At 58.4% G+C, this 19,561-nt stretch overlaps 2 protein-coding genes across 2 annotated transcripts; both read left to right on the forward strand.

Annotated features, from left to right (window-relative positions):
* The first annotated feature begins 4,676 nt into the window (after window positions 1-4,676).
* On the forward strand, window positions 4,677-6,070 carry LIPT2 (lipoyl(octanoyl) transferase 2). Its single transcript, XM_086615321.1, is given in 3 exon segments — window positions 4,677-5,181; window positions 5,793-5,947; window positions 5,949-6,070. Coding segments are annotated over 3 exon segments (738 nt in total). The 3' UTR covers window positions 6,027-6,070.
* A 1,674-nt stretch (window positions 6,071-7,744) lies between these two features.
* Window positions 7,745-9,327, forward strand: KCNE3 (potassium voltage-gated channel subfamily E regulatory subunit 3). The gene is made up of 2 exons (XM_086615335.1): window positions 7,745-7,798; window positions 9,007-9,327. The coding sequence occupies exons 1-2, from the start codon at window positions 7,745-7,747 to the stop codon at window positions 9,325-9,327; spliced, it is 375 nt and encodes a 124-aa protein (XP_086471461.1).
* The last annotated feature ends 10,234 nt before the right edge of the window (window positions 9,328-19,561 follow it).

The raw sequence follows: 19,561 nt of genomic DNA on the forward strand, positions 1-19,561 counted from the left end.
CTGAATAACTGCAGGACAGGTAGTTGGTGCTTGCAGGACTTGTGTGGAGCGGGTCCAGAAGAGGCCAGGGAGATGATGCGAGGGCTGGAGCACCTCTGCTCTGGAGACAGGCTGGGAGAGTTGAGGCTGTTCAGCCTGGAGAAGAGAAGGCTCCGGGGAGACCTTCCAGCACCTTCCAGTGCCTAAAGGGGCTACAGGAAAGCTGGAGAGGGGCTTTGGACACGGGTGTGTAGTGACAGGACACGGGGCAATGGCTTTAAACTGGAAGAGGGGAGATTTCGAAGGGATCTAAGGAAGAAATTCTTCCCTCTGAGGGTGGTGAGGCACTGGCACAGGTTGCCCAGAAGCTGTGGCTGCCCCATCCCTGGCAGTGTTCCAGGCCAGGTTGGATGGGGCTTTGGGCAACCTGGTGTAGTGGAAGGTGTCCCTGCCCATGGCAGGGGGGTTGGAACTGGATGATCTTTGAGGTCCCTTCCAACCCAAACCATTCCATGATTCTATGATGCTGGTGTCCTGTGTAGGGAGGTTGGCTGAGCCTCCCAAGGTATCGCATGGGAACCTGTGGGTGTGCAACTGGTGTAATAGGTATCAAGGAAAAATAAACCCATAGCTTAAGGCTTCCCAGCACCACCTCCATACGCCCCAAGCCAGGAGACCTCTCCATCACCAGAGGTCTTAGAGATTCAGCTGGATATCAGTGGGGATGGCCAGTCAGGACCCATTCCCACTGGTGCAAGGGTGATGCAGGAGGTGACCTCCGAGCTCCTTCCAGCCCTACGGGAGAAGGCAGGCACGCAGCGATGATTCCAGAAACACAGCCAGGGATGCTCCCATGTCCTTGGGATAGGCTTTTTCTGCGGAGCTTGTGCAGCCCCTAGCACAGCTGGGCTTTAGCCCACATGTCCAACTCCTGAACGCTTCAAATCACCCATGTCATTAGGACATGTGAACAGAGCAGCCGTTCACCTCGTTGCCCATGTGGCCCTCGAGTACAATTTACTTGGAAAAACAAAAAAAAAGGGATTTTTGCTGCAAGGCTTAAGGCTGCGTGGGGAGGGGGTCGCCGTACCCGGTGGTGCGAGGGGCAGCCCAGGCTGAGCGCTCGGCTCCTGGCTCTGCCCGTGACGCCGGGACAGCTCCCATCACCTCTCCGTGACATCCCAGCCTTGCCAAAGTCAACAGGAATTTTGTCCCGGACTTCGCCGGTGCCAAGATGTTGCCCTTCGCATCCGTCTGTAGCTCTCTGTGAGCTGTGACAGCCCCTCTTGCCAGGCACCTGTTTCACAGCCACCACCTTTGTCCTCCCCTCCCCTTCCTGCTATTAAGCCCTGACTTGCATTAGCTCTTACGCTCCCCGAGGGAGCCTCTCGTGCCGGAAAAAACGGGCTCCGCAATCAAAGGAATTGATGAGGATTCAAGAGACTCGGCTAACATTTAAGGTACCCAAAGGAAAAGGGTACGACAGAGCAGCAAATTACCCACGAAGGAAAAAAAGAAACACCCTTAAAAAATACTCAGACCCCGACCGAGGGATAAAACGTGAGCCACCGGTGGCTGCGGTCCGTAGGAATTTCCTCCCCGCGTCAAAAGCAGGATACTGACAGTAAATGGGCATAAGCTTAGTCAGGGGAGATTCAGGTTGGATGTTAGGAAGTATTTCTTCTCTGAAAGGGTTGTCAGCCACTGGAATAGGCTGCCCAGGGAGGTGGTTGAGTCCCCATCCCTGGATGTGTTTAAGAATAGGGTGGATGAGCTACTTGGGGATATGGTTTAATGGGGATTAGGGACGGTTGGACTCGATGATCTCTAAGGTCTTTTCCAACCTAGAAATCTATGAATCTATGAATCTATGAATCTATGAATAAATGCCCCAGCGACGCAACCGCGCTCATCTCTGCCGCCTCCTTTACGAGGGTCCCGGCCTTGGTCCAGGCAACCCTCCCCGTCCTACGCACGCGGCGCCGCGGGCAGCCAAAAAGGAAGAGCGTTTGGCTTTGATCTCCAGGCGAGAAGCTGAGGCTTAATCATAAAAAAAAGGAAATAACTCGATACGCACACAATGTTGGTGCAAAATACCACTCGCTCCTGCCAAGGGCAGAAAACTGGAGCAGCTCCCCTGGATTCGGTGGTTGAGGCGACGATCCCACCCCAAGGCAAGCTGGGTGCTGCTCCATGTGCTCGAGTACCAGCTGCCACAATGACCTGGTGGGGTTTATGGTGGTTTTTTTTCCCCGTTTTTGTTTTTTTTTCCCCCCCCTCAGGCTGTATTAATTTCATAAGCCATCATAGCGCTCGCTTCTTCTCGTCGAGAAAACGAGTAAACAAAGGGAAGATGGGGAGAAGCTGTTCAGGAGGGCCTGTTGTGATAGGACAAGGGGTAATGGTTTTAAAATAGAGGGAGGTAGATTCAGATTGCATATTAGGAGAAAATTTTTTACCATGAGAGTTGTAGAACATTGGAACAGGTTGCCCAGAGAAGTGGTGGATGCTCCATCCCTGGAGACGTTCAAGGCCAGGTTGGACGAGGCCCTGAGCAACCTGATCTAGTTGGAGATATCCCTGTTCCTTGCAGGGGGGTTGGACTAGATGACCTTTGAAGGTCCCTTCCAGCCCTAACCATTCTATGATTCTATGATTCTATGATTCTAAGCGCCTTCCCTTCCTTGCAAATACCCACACAGAAGTTCAGGCTGCTGCCAGATAACCCGCGGCGACGAAGGGCGCGTTACCAGCGCGGCGGGTTTTTGATAAAACCCAGCGTTTATTAACGCAGTCGATTGCTCTATAAAACCAAAACATACTTTCACACGCTTAATCCGCTCGATACGTCGGAAGGACTGCGGGCTGGGAACGGCTCGCTCAGGTTTTAATGGTTGACTCATTAGTGGCGCGACCAGACTTGGCGTATTTTCTACATTTGTCATAAAAAAGTGGAGGTGGGAACGCTTTAGCGCTTCCAAAGTCGCAGGGTGACTAATTGCAGAGCACATCAGCACTTCAGCAGTACAATAACGTTATTTACAGTCCACGACCTTGAGGTGCCACCCCAGAATCCTGATGTTACCCCACACTGAGCAGGTCTGGGACTGCCCAGCCCACCCCGACCCAGCCCCACCAGGATGCCCTGTCCCCATGCCCTGCCCTCACTCCCTGCTCAAACCCCTTTGGGCTGTGCTGTCCCCCCCCCTCGCCCTGTCCTCCACCCTGGCACCCTGTGTCCCCCACCGTACGGTGACAGGGGCCCTATCTCGGCTCTCCATGCCCCCTCCTGCAGCCCTGGATCCTATCAGCCACCCCCAGGCCTCTGACCTCGTCCCCCTGCCTTATCCCCCATCTCCAGGCCTCGTCCTCTAACCCCTGTCCCCGGGCACAATCCCCCTGTCCTGTCTCCTATCCCTGTCCCCATCCCCTGACTTCTATCCCCCACCGCAGGCCCCATCCCCAGTACCACGTCTCAAGCCACGTCCCATGTCCCCGGGCCCTGTCCTCCATGTCCCAGCCCCAAACCACCACCCCCTATCCCCCTGTCCCCTCTCCTCCATCTCTGTCTCTGTTCCCCATGTCTGTCCCCTATCTGCCTCCATCCCCAGCCCCTGGCCCTATCCTCTGTTCCCATCCCCTGTGTCTGTCCCCTCTCCCCTGTTCTCTGTCCCCATCCCCTGTGCCTGTCCCCTATTCCCTGACTCTGTCCCCTCTCCCCCCACCCCCGTCCCTTGCCCCGGTCCTCTATCCCCATCCCCTGTGCCTGTCCCACATACCCCCATCTCTGTCCTCTGCTCCTCACCTTCCATCTCTGTCCCCTCTCCCCGCCATCCCTGTTCCCTGTCCCCCATCCCCCCATTTCTGCTCCCTGTCCCCCATCCACTGTGCCTGTCCCCTCTCCCGCCCCATCCCTTGTCCCCATCCTCTGTGCCTGTCCCCTCTCCTCCATCTCACCCCCCTCTGCCCTATCCCCCCATCCCTGTCCTCATCCCCGTTCCCTACCATCCATCTCTCTCCCCTCTCCCACACCCCCCATCCCTGCCCTGTCCTCAATCTCCATCCCTTCTCCACCACCTCTGTCCCCCATCCCTGTCCCCTCTCCTCCATCCTCTCTTCCCCTGCCTGTCCCCATCCCCATCCCCATCCCCGTCCCCGTCCCCGTCCCCGACTCCATCCTCATACTCATCCCCATCCCCATTCCCATCCCCGACTCCATCCTCATCCTCATCCCCGTCCCCATCCCCCTCCCCATCCCCATCCCCATCCCATCCCCATCCCCATCCCCATCCCCCTCCCCATCCCCATCCCCATTCCCGTCCCTGTCCCCGTGCCCATCCCCATCCCCTCCTCCCCATCCCCATCCCCGTCCCCGACCCCATCTCTATCCCCTTCCCCATCCCAGCCCCATCCCCGTTCCCATCCCCATCCCCGTCCTCGTCCCTGTCCCCGTCCCCGACCCCATCCCATCTCCAACCCCGTCCCCGACCCCATCCCCATCCTCCCCCCCCCCCGCCCCCCCGCCGCTCCCGCCAGCGCCCCCCCCCCCCCGCCAAACCCGCCGCCCGCCCCGCCCGCCGCCTCCCGGCGGCCCCGGCGGCCGCGGCCCACCCGCTCCTTCCTTCCCGCTCCTTCCTTCCTTCCCGCTCCTTCCTTCCCGCTCCTTGCCGCTCCTCGCCGCCGCGCTGCCCGCCGCCATGTCGCGGGGCCCGGTGCGGGTGCTGCGCTTGGGGCCGCGGCCCTACGCCGAGGCGCTGCGGCTGCAGGAGCGCTGCGTGGCGGCGGCGCGGGCGGCGCGGGCCGGCCCCGTTCCCGGCCCCGGCCCCGTTCCCGTCCCCGTCCCCGTCCCCGTCCCCGTTCCCCCCGGGGAGAGCGTGGTGCTGAGCGAGCCGGCGGAGCCCGTCTACGCCTGGGGCCTGCGGGGCGCGCCGGCGGCGGCGGAGGCGGCGCGGCTGCGGGCGCGGGGCGCGGGGCTGGCGGCGGCGCGGCGGGGCGGGCGGATCACGTTCCACGGGCCCGGGCAGCTCCTCGCCTTCCCGGTGCTCGACCTGCGCCGCCGCCGCCTCCCGCTGCGCGGGTACGTGGCGGCGCTGGAGGCGCTGGTGGTCGGGCTGTGCCGCCGCCTCGGCCTGCCCGCCGCCCGCGCCCTCCCGCCGCCCTTCACCGGCGTCTGGATGGGCGACAGCAAGATCTGCGCCATCGGTGAGCGCGGCGGGGGGGCACGCACCGGGCGGGGGGGCGGGGGCACGATGTCAGGGCCCTGCACCCAGGGCTGTGGTCACCAGCCTGGCTCCCTTCGCCCTGTCCCCCTCCCCAGCTCCCCTGCGGGGAATTCCCACGTCCTGCACCCCTTCCCGGAGCCCACCACCCTCAGTCGGGTGCTGCAGTCCGGACCAGCAGCCCGGTGTCCGAACCCACCGGAAACCCCAACGGTGGGAGGTGCTGGGGGACGGGAGGCCAGGCTGGAGGAAACTGGACACGCTGCACCCCATCTGCCCCCAATTTGGGAGTCTGCCAGTGGGCTAGGGGTTTTCATAGAATCATGGAATGGTTTGGGCTGGAAGGGACCTCAAAGGTCACCAGTTCCAACCCCCCTGCCATGGGCAGGGACACCTTCCACTACACCAGGTTGCCCAAAGCCCCATCCAACCTGGCCTGGAACACTGCCAGGGATGGAGCAGCCACCCTGGCAGAAGCAGGAGCACGGCATGCACGGGGGTGTGTAGTGGCCTGAGCAGTGCGGCCGCTAAATACCTCGTGCCGAGGTGCCCCTGGGGCTGGGTGCTGACGGGTGGGCGCTTTGGTCCCCGCAGGGGTGCACTGCGGGAACCACATCACCTCCCACGGGCTGGCGCTGAACTGCTGCACCGACCTCACCTGGTTCGACCACATCGTCCCCTGCGGGCTGGAGGGAAAAGGCGTCACCTCGCTGAGCCGCGAGCTGGGGCGGCACGTCACCGTCGACCACTGTCCTCGAGCCCTTCCTCGACGTCTTCCAGGAGGTCTTCGACTGCACCTTGGTCTTTTCGGATGACCCCGGGGACTAGGAGAGCCACGGCGCCTCGGCTGGGTGTTTCGGCGAGCCCTCGGCGTGGCCGATGCGCGGCGCGGCGGGCGCGTGGGGCTTTATGGTGAGACGAGTCCTCGTGCCGTCGCCTATAGACGGCGCGGGAATGGTGGCACAGAGGTTTGCGCTGTTGCTTGAACGTCCAAACCTCCAGCGGGGCTGCTCTCGCCAGCCCTGCGGGTCTCCATCCCTCACTGAGACCTCCAAGGGTACGACATCCCTGGCGTTTGCTGGGGAAGCGCCCCAAACAGGCACTTTTGTGTGTTTTTTCTGCCTCTGCCCACAAAAAATCCAAAATTCGGGTGAATGCTCACACCCTGTATGGACAAGAGGAGGAGGGACCTGTTGGTCGAGGATCCTTCCCTCACTGCCGTGTAAAAGAGACAGATTTTCTCTAAAGAGAGTTGCTGGGAACGTCGGCTGCTGAATAAGGACATTTTACTCACCCTGTGCCCGGAGAAATCCTGGCATGGCCAAGAATTTCACTGTGGTGCCGGGGCAGGATGAAAAATTGCTGATAAGAGGCTGTAAATGGTGGTTAAAAGGGCACGGGAGCCATGCGGTCGTGGTGGGAAAGCGGGAGGAGGGTGGGGGACTTTCTCCTGATGAGTCCATGGTGCTGGAGGAGCCACCATGGTCCATGCAGGTGGTGTTGGCTCCTCTGAAATCGCTGCCGCAGCCACAGCATCCGCATGGGCTCGGAACAGCCATCCCAGGCAAAGGGACGCGGCCACCTTGGGGTCCCGATGGCACTGGTGCCCATCAGTGCAAACCTATAGGTAAACGCATAGAAACTGGTTTTAATCAACAAGGGGTAAGAAGCCAACCTGAGACTGAGCTCCCTGGAGCTGCCTGCTGCCCCTCCGGGATGCTCCCAGCTCTCCCAGTGCGTGGGCAGGAGGGGCAGCACCTGGTCTGGGCACCCCAAAACCTTCCCCCGTTGGTGTGGGGCACAGTCATGGCCATTTCTGAGTCACCCCTGTTGCTGGTAGATCCAAGACCTGTGCTGGAGGCACTGATCACGGGCAGCTGGGAGCAGCTCCGCTGCCAGACGGATGCTTTGGGATCAGGAGAAATGGAAAACGGCAAATAAAGTCCTGCTCCCCGCCCGGAGCAGGACCTGACCCCCACCTGCAGCCCCTCACTGCTGCTCCAGGCCTTTCCGCCCCACGAGCGTTGGGGTTTCTCCATCGTGCAGTGCTGGTGGCTCCCCATGAGCCACCCGTGGGTGCCCGCGGGCCCCCACCCCACAGCCCCCGGGGGGTTTTGGGTGGGTAAAGAGCACAGCTGGGAGCAACGGGGCTGGAAGAGCTGCTGGGGGGGCAGTGGGGAGGAAAAACCCCATTTCATGGATCTGTCTCAGCTCCAGGAGGGAATGGCGAGAGGGGAGGGATGAATGTGCCCTGGGCAGGCTCGGTGGCCGGTGCGAGGGCTTGGGGACAGCGTGGGGACAGCGGAGACCAGGGAGGAGGGACAGGAAAGCGTGACGAGGAAAACGCAGGGTCCGGCTCTCCCGGCCCCGTAAGGCCTCCGGTATCCGGCCGGAGCGAGGGGGCCGCGGCAGGACCCGCGGGGCTGGGGACAGGCTGGTGGCCCGGGTCCGGGCTGGGTGGCTTTGGCAGGTGGCTCTGCCCCGGGAAGGGGAGGAGGCGGCGCGGCGCTCCCAGCCCGCCCGGCATCCCTCGCCACCACCCCGCGATGCTCCAGTCCCGGCTCAGCCTGGCAGCAGCGCAGGCAGGGAGGGCACCCCGGGTGAGTGCGATCCCCCCCTTCCCACCCTGCTCGCCCCCCACCTTTCCCCTCCCTGGCCCTACACCTCCCCTAACAGGGGGTCCCCCCATGCTGCACCCCGGCTGCGGTCCCCTCCTGGGATAAACCCAGATCTTGCCCTTAAATCTCCCCAAATCAGCCTCCTCCGGCTGCAAACTTGTTCCTAAGTCGGGAAGACAGCCGGGGCTGAGGCCATCCCCGTGGGCTCCTGGCTGCTGAGCCCCTTCTTCCTCCTCGCTGTCGGGGTCTAATCCTGGGAGGTGCACCCTGGGTGGCCTTTTTTTTTGGGGGGTGGGGGGGTCAGCTGCCTGTGCATGGGGCAGAGCTGCTGGTGCTGCAGGCACGGGGTGCTTGGGAGCAAGGAGCGGGGACGGAGTGGATATCCCAGCGGTTTGTGGGGCCGGTGTATCCCGAAGGATCCATCCACGTTTGTGCTGAGGCCCCAGCAAGATGCAAGAGGGCACAGAGGGCACATGGGGGTCCAGGGTGGGCTGGCAGAGGGGTACCGTGTTCCCAGGGGAGGTCAGAGGGGAAGGGAAGTCCCTCAGTGGCGTTTAGGGCAGCGATCCCTTAAGATGGGCCCATGGGGGCACATGGGGAGCTGTGCCCCCCTGCCAGAGTGGTCGTGGCTCCTGGCCCCAGGCTGGGACCACCAGGGCAAAAAGGGGGTCCCTACTACCCCGGGGAAGCCTGTCCTGAAGCGAGTGGGGTTGATGCACAGCAGGATCAGTCCTGGAGCTGGTATTTAGGATGGAGGATCTCAGCCACCCCACTCCGAGGTCCCTTGGGTGCTGGCTCCACGCTGTCCAAGGGTGCAGGACGTGGGTGGTGCCCATCGTCCTCCGACTTTCCTGGGGGAAGCAGCCTTTGGACTCAACCCCTGGGATAGCTGTGTCCCCCCATTGTCCCCAGCCCCAGGGAGGAGTGGGAGACTGGCAGTTGCCCTGAAGCTCTGGGGGGCTTTATCCCCTACATGGGAGGAATGAAATTTAGGGAGGGGATTGCCAGGAATGCAAAAGGTTTGGACGCCCCTGCTCCTGCCCTTGCTCCGTGGCAGAAAAGATGCTTCAAGGACCGTTTTGGGGTCATTGTTGGGTCCAGCAGGACTTCTCCAGCATCATCTCAGGGGCACGCTGCCATGAGGGCAGCCCTGGCTGAGCCTCCCTGTCCTTCCCCACAGCCTGGAGGAGGACATGGAGGAGGACAACCGGACGGAGACCTGGCACCGAAGCCTCCAGGCGGTGCTTAATGCCTTAAACCAGACGCTACATGGGGTCATCCTCTACCCCGCTGACCGCCCTGCCACCACCGCTGGTCCGGCACGCAACGCCAGCGCCCGCGCCGGCCACCCTGGCCGCAACGACAACGCCTACATGTACATCCTCTTCGTCATGACGCTCTTCGCCGCCACAGTGGGAAGCCTCATCCTGGGCTATACCCGCTCCCGCAAAGTGGAAAAGCGCAGCGACCCGTACCACGTCTACATCAAGAACAGGGTCTCCATGATCTGAGCCCAGCCCTGACACCTTGTCCTTGGAGAGATGGTGGATTTAGGGTCGCATCGCTGCTGTGCATCCCGCTTGCCTGTGGGATAGGGCAGCAGTGCCAGCCAGCCTGACCCCAAAGCTGCTGGGAAACCCCTCCACCAGTGCCCCCATGGAGGTGCTCAGCCCCAGTGTGAGTCCTGGCCAGCTACAGCTCCTATCTGGCAGGAGCTGGCATGGTGCGACCCACGGGCAGGTCCCGGTCCCGCAGACCCACCTTGGCTGAGCCCTGGGGGGGCAGAGGCAGCTCCTTTCCCACCGTGGCATACTGAGGCTGGCAGAGGCCTTCAAGGAGGAAAATTCACTCTTTCCCAGCTCAGGTTGACCAGCATTGACCTCTGTGGGCTACCAGCAGCTTCATGACATGGGCTAGTGGGCTTTTCTGGTGCTAAAACCTGTAAATTTTGAGCTGGGCTGGGCCTCGCTTTTCTGGCGGGGAATTAAAGGAGGTGGCAGTTTCCAGTGGGGTCCCGTTTCCTTCTCTCCGAGCAAAGTCGGCGTCGGGGAACGATCCATGGGGCAGCCCTCCGTGCTGGTGCCCTGCCCTGGCATGCCAGAGCCCGGGGGATGCCGTAAGGGCTGAATCCGCTCCCTGTGTGCTGCCAAGGGGGCATCAAGGGCAACTCCTTGGTGGCATCGCAGCCCCTGTCCCAGGGCACAAGATACTTTCTCCGCGCTGCCGGCCGAGGAGCATCGCTCGAGCCGCCGCGTGCCCGAGCCTGGCCGGAGGCATCCGGCTCAACGCGTCCCCGATGGTCTCTCCGGGCTCCGGACGGTGATGCCGAAGTTTTTCCTGCTTCCTTCCTGCTGTCGGCTGTAGCTTTGGCCTTTTGTACCGCAGGTCCCAAAGGTGTTTTCCATGGGGCGAGGGTGCAGTGGCGGACGGGAAGGGGATGTTCTCAGGTCCTGCCAGGCTCCTTGGCTTCAGCTCTGCTATCAAACTGGCCGGGTTTAGGACTGGCCCATGGAGTGGCTGGTGTCCAGGACAGTAAACGTCCTCGTCCTTCAAAACAGGCTCTGGTGACCCTGTCCCTCGCACGTCTTAGCCTGTTAATAATGGCATAATTAATGTCTTTAATTGCAGCCAGATTAGCTGGCCCACAGGGGCCTTTCCGCTTGCGTTAGAAGGTCAAACCCGGCTGCGATGCCTCAGCCCAAACAGTGACGCCAAACCCGAACCCAAAAAAATAGTGCTGGATGTGAGCGCGTTTGGGGCAGGGCTGGAAACCTTGGCACTGGAGGCACCGAGATGGCAGCAGCTTAGCGACCAATTCCTGATTTTCCATGCCCTCAGCTTGGGTGCAAAACCCAAGGCAGGGTTTTTTTTTGGGGAGCCCTTGGGGGCTGCCTGCTGTGGGGCAGCTTTTTTGAGTTCCGAGTTGGGCACGCGGTGCCGGTGGGGCTTTCCGGGAGCGCGGGGGCAAACACCACCAACGTCCCCTGGCACCCGGCCCAAGCGGGAAGTCGCTCAAGAGGCTCCGCTGTGTTTGTCTTACGGTTGCAGCGCTGGGAAAGGAAAATAAACCCTTTACCTGCAAATAAATGGAGGGAATCGGGCCAGGTGGGGACAGCCGAGGTAGAAACACACTCTGCGCTCCGGTTTTTCTCCAGCTCCACGGAGTTTGTTCTCCTCTAACACCGGCTCCTCCGGCGGGATGAGCAGCCGCTCGCACCAGGATGGGGGTCCTCATGATGGCACGGGTGCTGAATGGTGTGCGTGGCACCTCGAAACCCTTGGTGATGTGGTCTGCTTGCCTCTTCTGATGGCCACCAGCCCTCCAGGGAGAGAGGGGGAGGCTGGCGTGGATCTAGTGACCTCAGAGTCCCTTCTGCTGCTGCAAGTGGGGTGGGACAAGTCTGTTACAGGGTGGCATGCCATAAAAAAAAAGTTTTAAAATGCTGCTTTTCCCTAATCCAGAAGACCCTAAGTGGGAAAAAACCTCCTGGAAAAGATGGCTCCTGCAGTGATCATGATTCACCCGACTTCCAGTCCATCAGCAGCTCCTCCCGTCCTGTCCCCGCAGTTAAATTCGGACCAGACTCTGCAGCAGGGCTGGGGGGATGCCCTGGGTGCCCCCACCCTGGGGCGTCGGGCTGGATGGACACCACCAGGCTGGGTGACAAGGTGCCAGTGCCACCTTGTGGCAGCCCGCTCAGGATCTCCGTGCCGTGGGCACCTGCTTCTTTAGGGGCAATGGATTTAAACTGAAAGAGGGCAGATTTAGGTTAGATATAAGAAAGAAATTTTTCACTCTGAGAGTGGTGAGGCACTGGCACAGGTTGCCCAGAGAAGTTGTGGCTGCCCCATCCCTGGCAGTGTTCCAGGACAGGTTGGATGAGGCTTTGGGCAACCTGGTGTAGTGGAGGGTGTCCCTGCCCGCCTGGCAGGGGGGTTGGAACTGGATGATCTTTAAGGTCCCTTCCAACCCAAACCATTCTGTGATTCTATGATTCTTCCCTGGGGCACCCTGGGATCCCCGGGGCCAGAGCAGCTGGGCCTGTCCCCGTGGGACCCATGGCTCCGGGCTGGTTGGATGTCCCCATAGGACCCACAGCTCTGGGCCGGCTGGTGTCCCCATGGGACCCACAGCTCTGGGCTGACTGGTGTCCCCTTGGGACCCACAGCTGTGGGCTGGTTGGTGTCCCCTTGGGACCCACGGCTCTGGGCTGGCTGGTGTCCCTTTGGGACCCACGGCTCTGGGTTGGCTGGTGTCCCCTTGGGACCCACAGCTCCAGGCTGGTTGGATGTCTCCATGGGACCCACAGCTCTGGGCTGGCTGGTGTCCCCTTGGGACCCATGGCTCTGGGTTGGCTGGTGTCCTCATGGGACCCACAGCTCCGAGTTGGTTTGACGAGCTCATCCTCAACAGAGGGTTGCACTGTGCTGCTGAGGATGCTCAGAGGGGTGTGGAAACACAGGGATACAGGAGAGGGAGGATGGATTTGGGAGCCTCGCAAAATGGGATTGCTTCAGGTGCTGGGAGAAGGATTTCAGGACTAATTAGATGCTCATTCCAGAGCTCAAGAAATTCCTCGTCAAAGCCGATGGGGCTCTGGCCTCGCTCCCTGCGCTGCAGCCCCCGGAGCAGACGATTTCTGGGTAACGCTCACGCAGGGTTTGTTTTAGCAGCGAGGAGACGCACTGGGGTGCACAGAGAGCAGAGCTGGGGAAGCGCCGGCTTTGGCTGAATCACTAAATCCAACCGTGCGAATCCTCCCTGACTACATTCAGAGCTAGAAAAAAAAAAATAGGGCTCATGGGAGGCCAATTTATTTAAGGTTTTTTTTTTTTCCCCTTGGCACGCAGCAATGAATCACGGGTGAGACGATGTCTGTAGCAGTTTGCCTGGTACTTGGACGAGGATATCGAAACATCGAGTGTACAGGAAATTCAGGCTGACCTTGGCTCAGCGAAGCAACGGTAGGATTGTGGGAGCGATGGGAATGGCAGAGACCTCTTCCAGGGACTGCTTTGATGCTGGGCATTGTGATAAGAAACACACAAGGTGAAACAGTAGCAGCGCAGGGTCTGATAGCAATGGTATCGCCGAGCGATGCCAGCTGGTATCAGGGCATGAGGTGCCTCTGGCAGCTCGTGGTGTGCTGGTTTTGGCTGGTGAATACGCAGCACGGTGGCACTGAGGCGTGGGAAGGTGTGTTCGAAGGGAACTGCTTCTCCAAGACAGTGGTCAGTGCTCGGTGAGGATCCTGTGCTGCCAACGGGGCCGGCGTGTGGGAGAGGGGTGGATTGCTGGCCTGGGAAGGGCACGCTGCTGCCTTCTCAGCAAGGGTGCTGAGCCAGGCTCGCACGCACGAATGCTTATTCGCAGGGTTTGCAGCTCATGGTAGACAGGGGCTGTGAGGGGGAAAGCTAATCTTGGGAAATATTAAAAAAGTTAAAAAGAGAAGGGAAAGGGAAGGAGCTCCCAGCTCACGGCAGGGCAGGGAAGCGCTGGATGGGCGTCCCTTGCACTACTGCAGATGGACACTGGACAAGCATCTTCCGTGCTGCAGTGGGGGGTTCCTGGGTGCTGTCCCAGGGTAGCGTCCCCATGCCTCTCTCACCCTCCCTTTCAGCCGTTCTTGCTGGTTGTGCTCATCGTGCTGGCAGGAGCACGCTGTGATCTGGGGCAAACGCTGCAGCGTGATTTGGCTGACAGTTTTGGTGCATAGATACCAAAACGAGTGATGTTATTTGCTAATTCAGTGAGTGGTAGCTACTGAGGAGTCCTAACGAGCTCCATTTGTCCCATGGGTAGAGCTATAACTAAATGCTCCGAAGGGAGGGGTGGAAAAGCCGGGCAGAGGACTAAGGCCAGTTCATACATCAGTGGCAATCGCTGCCCACAGGAATCAGGACATAGAATCACAGAATCACAGAATGGTTTGGGTTGGAAGGGACCTCAAAGATCATCCAGTTCCAACCCCCCTGCCATGGGCAGGGACACCCTCCACTACACCAGGTTGCCCAAAGCCCCATCCAACCTGGCCTGGAACACTGCCAGGGATGGGGCAGCCACAGCTTCTCTGGGAAACCTGTTCCAGTGCTTCACCATGAAGCTGTGACAGTGTCCTGGCTGGGCAGGTGCATGGCCATGGGGCTCGGTGCTGCAGGTATGGGACGAGAGCCCTGTGGCACAGCTCAGTGTCCTACAGAAACATGAGCGGCTTCAATCAGTGACATTAATAATTCATTATGGCCCATCTTCTTCTGGAGGGAGAGCAGAGGTAATGTCCTCCTGCGAGGTAACTCAACCAGCCTGGCTTGGAGGTGGGGTTGGCCATTGCCAGCGCTACTTTAAAAGGTTTTTCTGGGAGGTGATGAGGTCATTAGTATGGGAACGGGGCCACTCCTGGACACATAAGCCCTTCCTTCACATCAGAAACCCTCAGTGTCCAAAATGTACCTGTTTCTTCTAAATATATCAGTTCCTCTCACCAAAGACACGGTCTGTTTCTACAACCTGCCTTGCTGATAGCCCTGCAGCATCACAGCTGGAGCGGCACCCTTGTCCAGAGGGATGAGAGAAATAAAAGTGGCTTAAACCAACCAATCTGACCCGTTTGGAATCTCTGCAGGAATCACCACACAGGGTCAGTCGCTTGTTCTAACATCCTGCTGCTTTGGATGGCTGTCCGTCTGAGTCACCTCTCTCACTCTGGGCTGGTATCAGATGTTTTAGGTAAAGAGTCCTTCACTTGGGGTGTAAAAACCCCAAGCATCGCTATAGGCTCGGGGAGGAGTGGCTGGAGAGCTGCCTGGCGGAGAAGGACCTGGGGGTGTTGGTTGTCTACCGGCTTGATATGAGCCAGCAGTGTGCCCAGGTGGCCAAAAAGGCCAATGGGATACTGGCGTGTGTCAAGAATAGTGTGACCAGCAGGAGCAGGGAAGTGATCCTGCCCCTGTACTCGGCACTGGTGAGGCCGCACCTGGAATATTGTGCCCAGTTTTGGGCCCCTCGCTTTAAGAGAGATATTGAGCTCCTGGAGCGGGTCCAGAGAAGGGCGACTAAACTGGTCAAGGGGCTGGAAAATAAAACTTATGAGGAGCGGCTGAGGGAGTTGGGGCTGTTTAGCCTGGAGAAGAGGAGGCTGAGGGGAGACCTGATTACGGCCTATAAATACTTGAGAAAGATGGTGGGGAGGTGGGGGAAGGGCTCTTTACGTTAGTGTTGGGTGATAGAACAAGAGGAAATGGGCATAAGCTTAGTCAGGGGAGATTCAGGTTGGATGTTAGGAAGTATTTCTTCTCTGAAAGGGTTGTCAGCCACTGGAATAAGCTGCCCAGGGAGGTGGTTGAGTCCCCGTCCCTGGATGTGTTTAAGAATAGGGTGGATGAGCTACTTGAGGATATGGTTTAATGGGGATTAGGGATGGTTGGACTCGATGATCTCTAAGGTCTTTTCCAACCTAGAAATCTATGAATCTATGAAGATGTGAGAAATGAAATTAATTATGTGCAGGCATGGAAAACATCTATTCTGCCCCTCTCCATTTTCTGCCTGTCCCAGCTAGTCCCCTCCAGCCCCTCTGCAAGGTCAGCGTGCTGCTGGCAGTGTGGGATGTGTCTGTGTGGTTCCTGGCGGCTCTTCTCCAGGGAAAGCTCAGCACAAAACCCCCTTCTGACACATCCCTCCTCCCTAAAGCAGCTCTGATGTTTGCTGCTGCAGCGTTTTTCACTCACAGCTCCTGCCCTTGCCTAACCCAGATAAGCCACTTTACAAGCTTTTTTTTTTTTTAAAGTGCACAATGGAAAAACTTCAGGAGACTTTGGCTTCCTGAGCCTCTGTGCAGAGCACCATCTCCTTCCTTGGTGTCCAGTACCACGGAGGCCTGCATGTGTGACGGCATGGCTGCCTGCTTGTGCTCCCAAATTGGCACTGAGAGCTGCCAAATTAATTAGCAGAGGAGCCCTCAGCAGGCAGGCAGGATTTAGGGGCTACACTGGACCCTCCCTACACGACATCTTGCACTCACGGGTAAGACACGGCCCTGGTTCCCTTTGCGCCGTGGCTGTTCCAGCAACGCGGGTCTGTCTGTCTCCCCTTTTTCTGCTCCTTTTTTCCCTTTTCCTCCCATGTTCTCGTCCAGTTGAGGGCAAAGGGAGGCCTGGGGTGAGTCAGCTGAAGGATGATATGCACATGCTGGCAATAAGCTATAGCAATATTGTCAAAAGTCTGGTCATAAAACTGTGGGGACTGATCACGGGGCAGTTCAGTTCAGCGTGACTGCCTACTTGCCTGCACCACATGGCAAGAAAAAGCAGCATTTCTTAATAAAGATCATGGCATCGTTTATTTTTACTGACACTCAGGAAATGTCCACTCTCAGGTGACGTGGACAGTGGCATGGAGTGCACCCTCAGCAAGTTCGCCGATGACACCAAGCTGTGTGGTGCCGTTGACACGCTGGAAGGGAGGGATGCCATCCAGAGGGACCTTGACAGGCTGGAGAGGTGGGCCCGTACCAACCTCATGAAGTTTAACCAGGCCAAATGCAAGGTCCTACATCTGGGTCGTGGCAATCCCAGGCATAAATACAGACTGGGTGGTGATTGGATCGAGAGCAGCCCTGAGGAGAAGGACTTGGGAGTACTGGTGGACGAGAAGCTCAATATGAGCCGGCAATGTGCTCTTGCGGCCCAGAAGGCCAACCGCGTTCTGGGCTGCATCAAGAGGAGTGTGGCCAGCAGGTCGAGGGAGGTGATTCTCCCCCTCTACTCTGCCCTTGTGAGACCTCACTTGGAGTACTGCGTCCAGTTCTGGAGCCCCCAACATAAGAAGGACATGGACCAGTTGGAGAGGGTCCAGAGGAGGGCCACGAAGATGATAAGAGGGCTGGAGCACCTTTCCTATGAGGACAGGCTGAAAGAGTTGGGGCTGTTCAGCCTGGAGAAGAGGAGGCTCCGGGGTGACCTTATAGCGGTCTTCCAGTACCTCAAGGGGGCCTACAGGAAAGATGGGGAGAGGCTGTTCAGGAGGGCCAGTTATGATAGGACAAGGGGTAATGGTTTTAAAATAGAGGGAGGTAGGTTCAGGTTGGATATTAGGAAAAAATTTTTTACTATGAGAGTGGTAGAACACTGGAACAGGTTGCCCAGAGAGGTGGTGGATGCTCCATCCCTGGAGACGTTCAAGGCCAGGTTGGACAAGGCCCTGAGCAACCTGATCTAGTTGGAGATATCCCTGTTCCTTGCAGGGGGGTTGGACTAGATGACCTTTGAAGGTCCCTTCCAGCCCTAACCATTCTATGATTCTATGATTCTATAAATCCCACACACCTGGCATCCAGGATTCCACCTGGAATACTGCATTCAGCTCTGGAGTCTCCAACATCAGAAGGACATGGAGCTGCTGGAGCGGGGCCAGAGGAGGCCACGGAGATGATGCGAGGGCTGGAGCACCTCTGCTCTGGAGACAGGCTGGGAGAGTTGGGGCTGTTCAGCCTGGAGAAGAGAAGGCTCCGGGGAGACCTTCCAGCACCTCCCAGTGCCTAAAGGGGCTACAGGAAAGCTGGAGAGGGGCTTTGGACAAGGGTGTGTAGTGACAGGACGCGGGGCAATGGCTTTGAACTGAAAGAGGGGAGATTTTGATGGGATCTCAGGAAAACAAATTTCACTCAGAGTGGTGAGGCACTGGCACAGGTTTCCCAGAGAAGCTGTGGCTGCCCCATCCCTGGCAGTGTTCCAGGCCAGGTTGGATGGGGCTTTGAGCAACCTGGTGTAGTGGAGGGTGTCCCTGTCCATGGCAGGGGGGTTGGAACTGGATGATCTTTGAGGTCCCTTCCGACCCAAACCATTCCATGATTCTATGATTCTATCTCATGTACTCCCCTTGCAGAAAGTTTTCGGTACAAATTTTCTTAGTTCCACACAACTTACCCTGTACTTCAGGATCAATTGAGGGGATAAACTGGGGTGAAAAGCCTGATCCATACTCCTTTCCAGTTCTCTCCCCAGAGACAATGGGCCCATCACATCTCTTTTCTGCAGATGGATGTGGCTGGTGGACAACTTCTTGGCAGAGCATGCACGTGGGCTATTAATACCTAGAGGGAAGAATTAAAAATAACTAGGTCTGTGTTTGGTTCCCGGTTTGTAAAGGACAGGCGTTGGTACACGAGGGGACTGGTGACCAAAGCCAGCTTCTCCAGGGTGCTGAGGCCTGAGTGAGCAGAAGGTGCTGAAATTTCCCCCAGCGAAACAGCAGCCCTGGAAGGAGCCCATGTCCTGAGTGAAGGGTGGATGTGGAGAGCTGGATCAGTACCTACTCCAGAGGGGCGCTGAGGATGGGGACGCCCACCACAGCTTTCCCACACCTATACCTGGCACACTAACCCACTGTGCTGGTCAGCCTTGGGAAGTACTGTCACCCCTACGTGATTAAGCCTTAGATTAAGTGCTTAGTCACCCAAGCCTATAAAATGTTTTTTATCAGCTAGGACACAAGATTAGGGTGGGAAGAGGTGATAAGCCTGAGCTCCTCTCTGCTTGCCACCTCGGGGCTGCTGCCTCGGACACGTGCCTGTGGGCAGAACTGGACTTGTGGTGTGGTTTTGGCTCTGAGCTGCCTGTTAGGAAAGATTTATGGGTATAAGCTTAGTCAGGGGAGGTTCAGGTTGATGTTAGAAAGTATTTCTTCTCTGAAAGGGTTGTCAGCCACTGGAACAGGCTGCCCAGGGAGGTGGTTGAGTCCCCATCCCTGGATGTGTTTGAGAAAAGTGTGGATGAACTACTTAGGGATATGGTTTAATGGGGGATTAGGGACGGTTGGACTCGGTGATCTCTAAGGTCTTTTCCAACCTAGAAATCTATGAAATCTATGAAATCTATGGAATCTATGAAATCTATTAAATCTATGAAATCTATGAAATCTCACCAGCTGCGGTGGGGCCTGTGAACCAGGGAGCCGAGACCGCGGGAATGGCGAGGAGAGCTGCTCCTTGCCCTCCCTTTGGGCTGGGAGCAGAGGCTTTTCCAGCTGCTCTGAGCTGCACGTTACACCCTGCATGTAACGTGTGGGTATTTAGGATGTCACGCTCCCGAGGAGGCTGAGGGCTGTGTTGCCAGTGATGAAGGGCGCAGGATCAGGCCAAGCTGGGGCAGCTGCAGGATTTGAAAGCCATTTCCTAATGTCAGCGGTCCCTGCTGCATCCTGCCCACCTGCCAGCCCACTCCCTTTCTTCGCCCTCTGCCCGCAGAGCTCCTGCACTTCTTCAGGACAAAGCACTTCGGGTGCTTTGCCCCCAGATGGGATTAAAAATGGTGTTTGGCCCCAAAAAGGCACCCGCCCCTTGCCGTGCGGCACGCTACCAGCTGGCAGGGATGTCATCAGGGTTTAGAGCTGCGCTGCCTTTCTGGCAATACGCTGCTCTGAGAGAGGGAAATGAAAGGGTGGGAGTTGCTGCTATGACCAGGTAACCCGAGGCACGGGAGAACAGGCTGTTCAGGATGCAGAAATAATAAAACAAAAGATGCGCCGCGGCACGAGGGGATGCACAGTGACTGCTGAGAGGCTCAGCAGCGAGCTGGAAGGATGCACTGGGTTCATCCCGCACGACCTGGGCTCACTGCAGAAACCAGGGGTGGAAAACCAACCTGGAATATCATGGGAGGCCTGGGCAGTTTAGAGGCAATCTGGAATAAACCGTGTGCGGTAAAATTGCCATGGAAACACTGGATCAACTGGGTTCAGCCCTGAGA

The sequence above is a fragment of the Tauraco erythrolophus genome, chromosome 1, assembly GCF_009769465.1.
Source record: "Tauraco erythrolophus isolate bTauEry1 chromosome 1, bTauEry1.pri, whole genome shotgun sequence".
NCBI classification, from domain to species: Eukaryota; Metazoa; Chordata; class Aves; order Musophagiformes; family Musophagidae; genus Tauraco; species Tauraco erythrolophus.

Coding starts and splice junctions, on each gene's coding strand:
- KCNE3 (XM_086615335.1), top strand. CDS start 7,745: ATGCTCCAGTCCCGGCTCAGCCTGGCAGCAGCGCAGGCAGGGAGGGCA. Junction 7,799..9,006: donor AGGCAGGGAGGGCACCCCGG/GTGAGTGCGATC, acceptor AGCCTGGAGGAG/GACATGGAGGAGGACAACCG.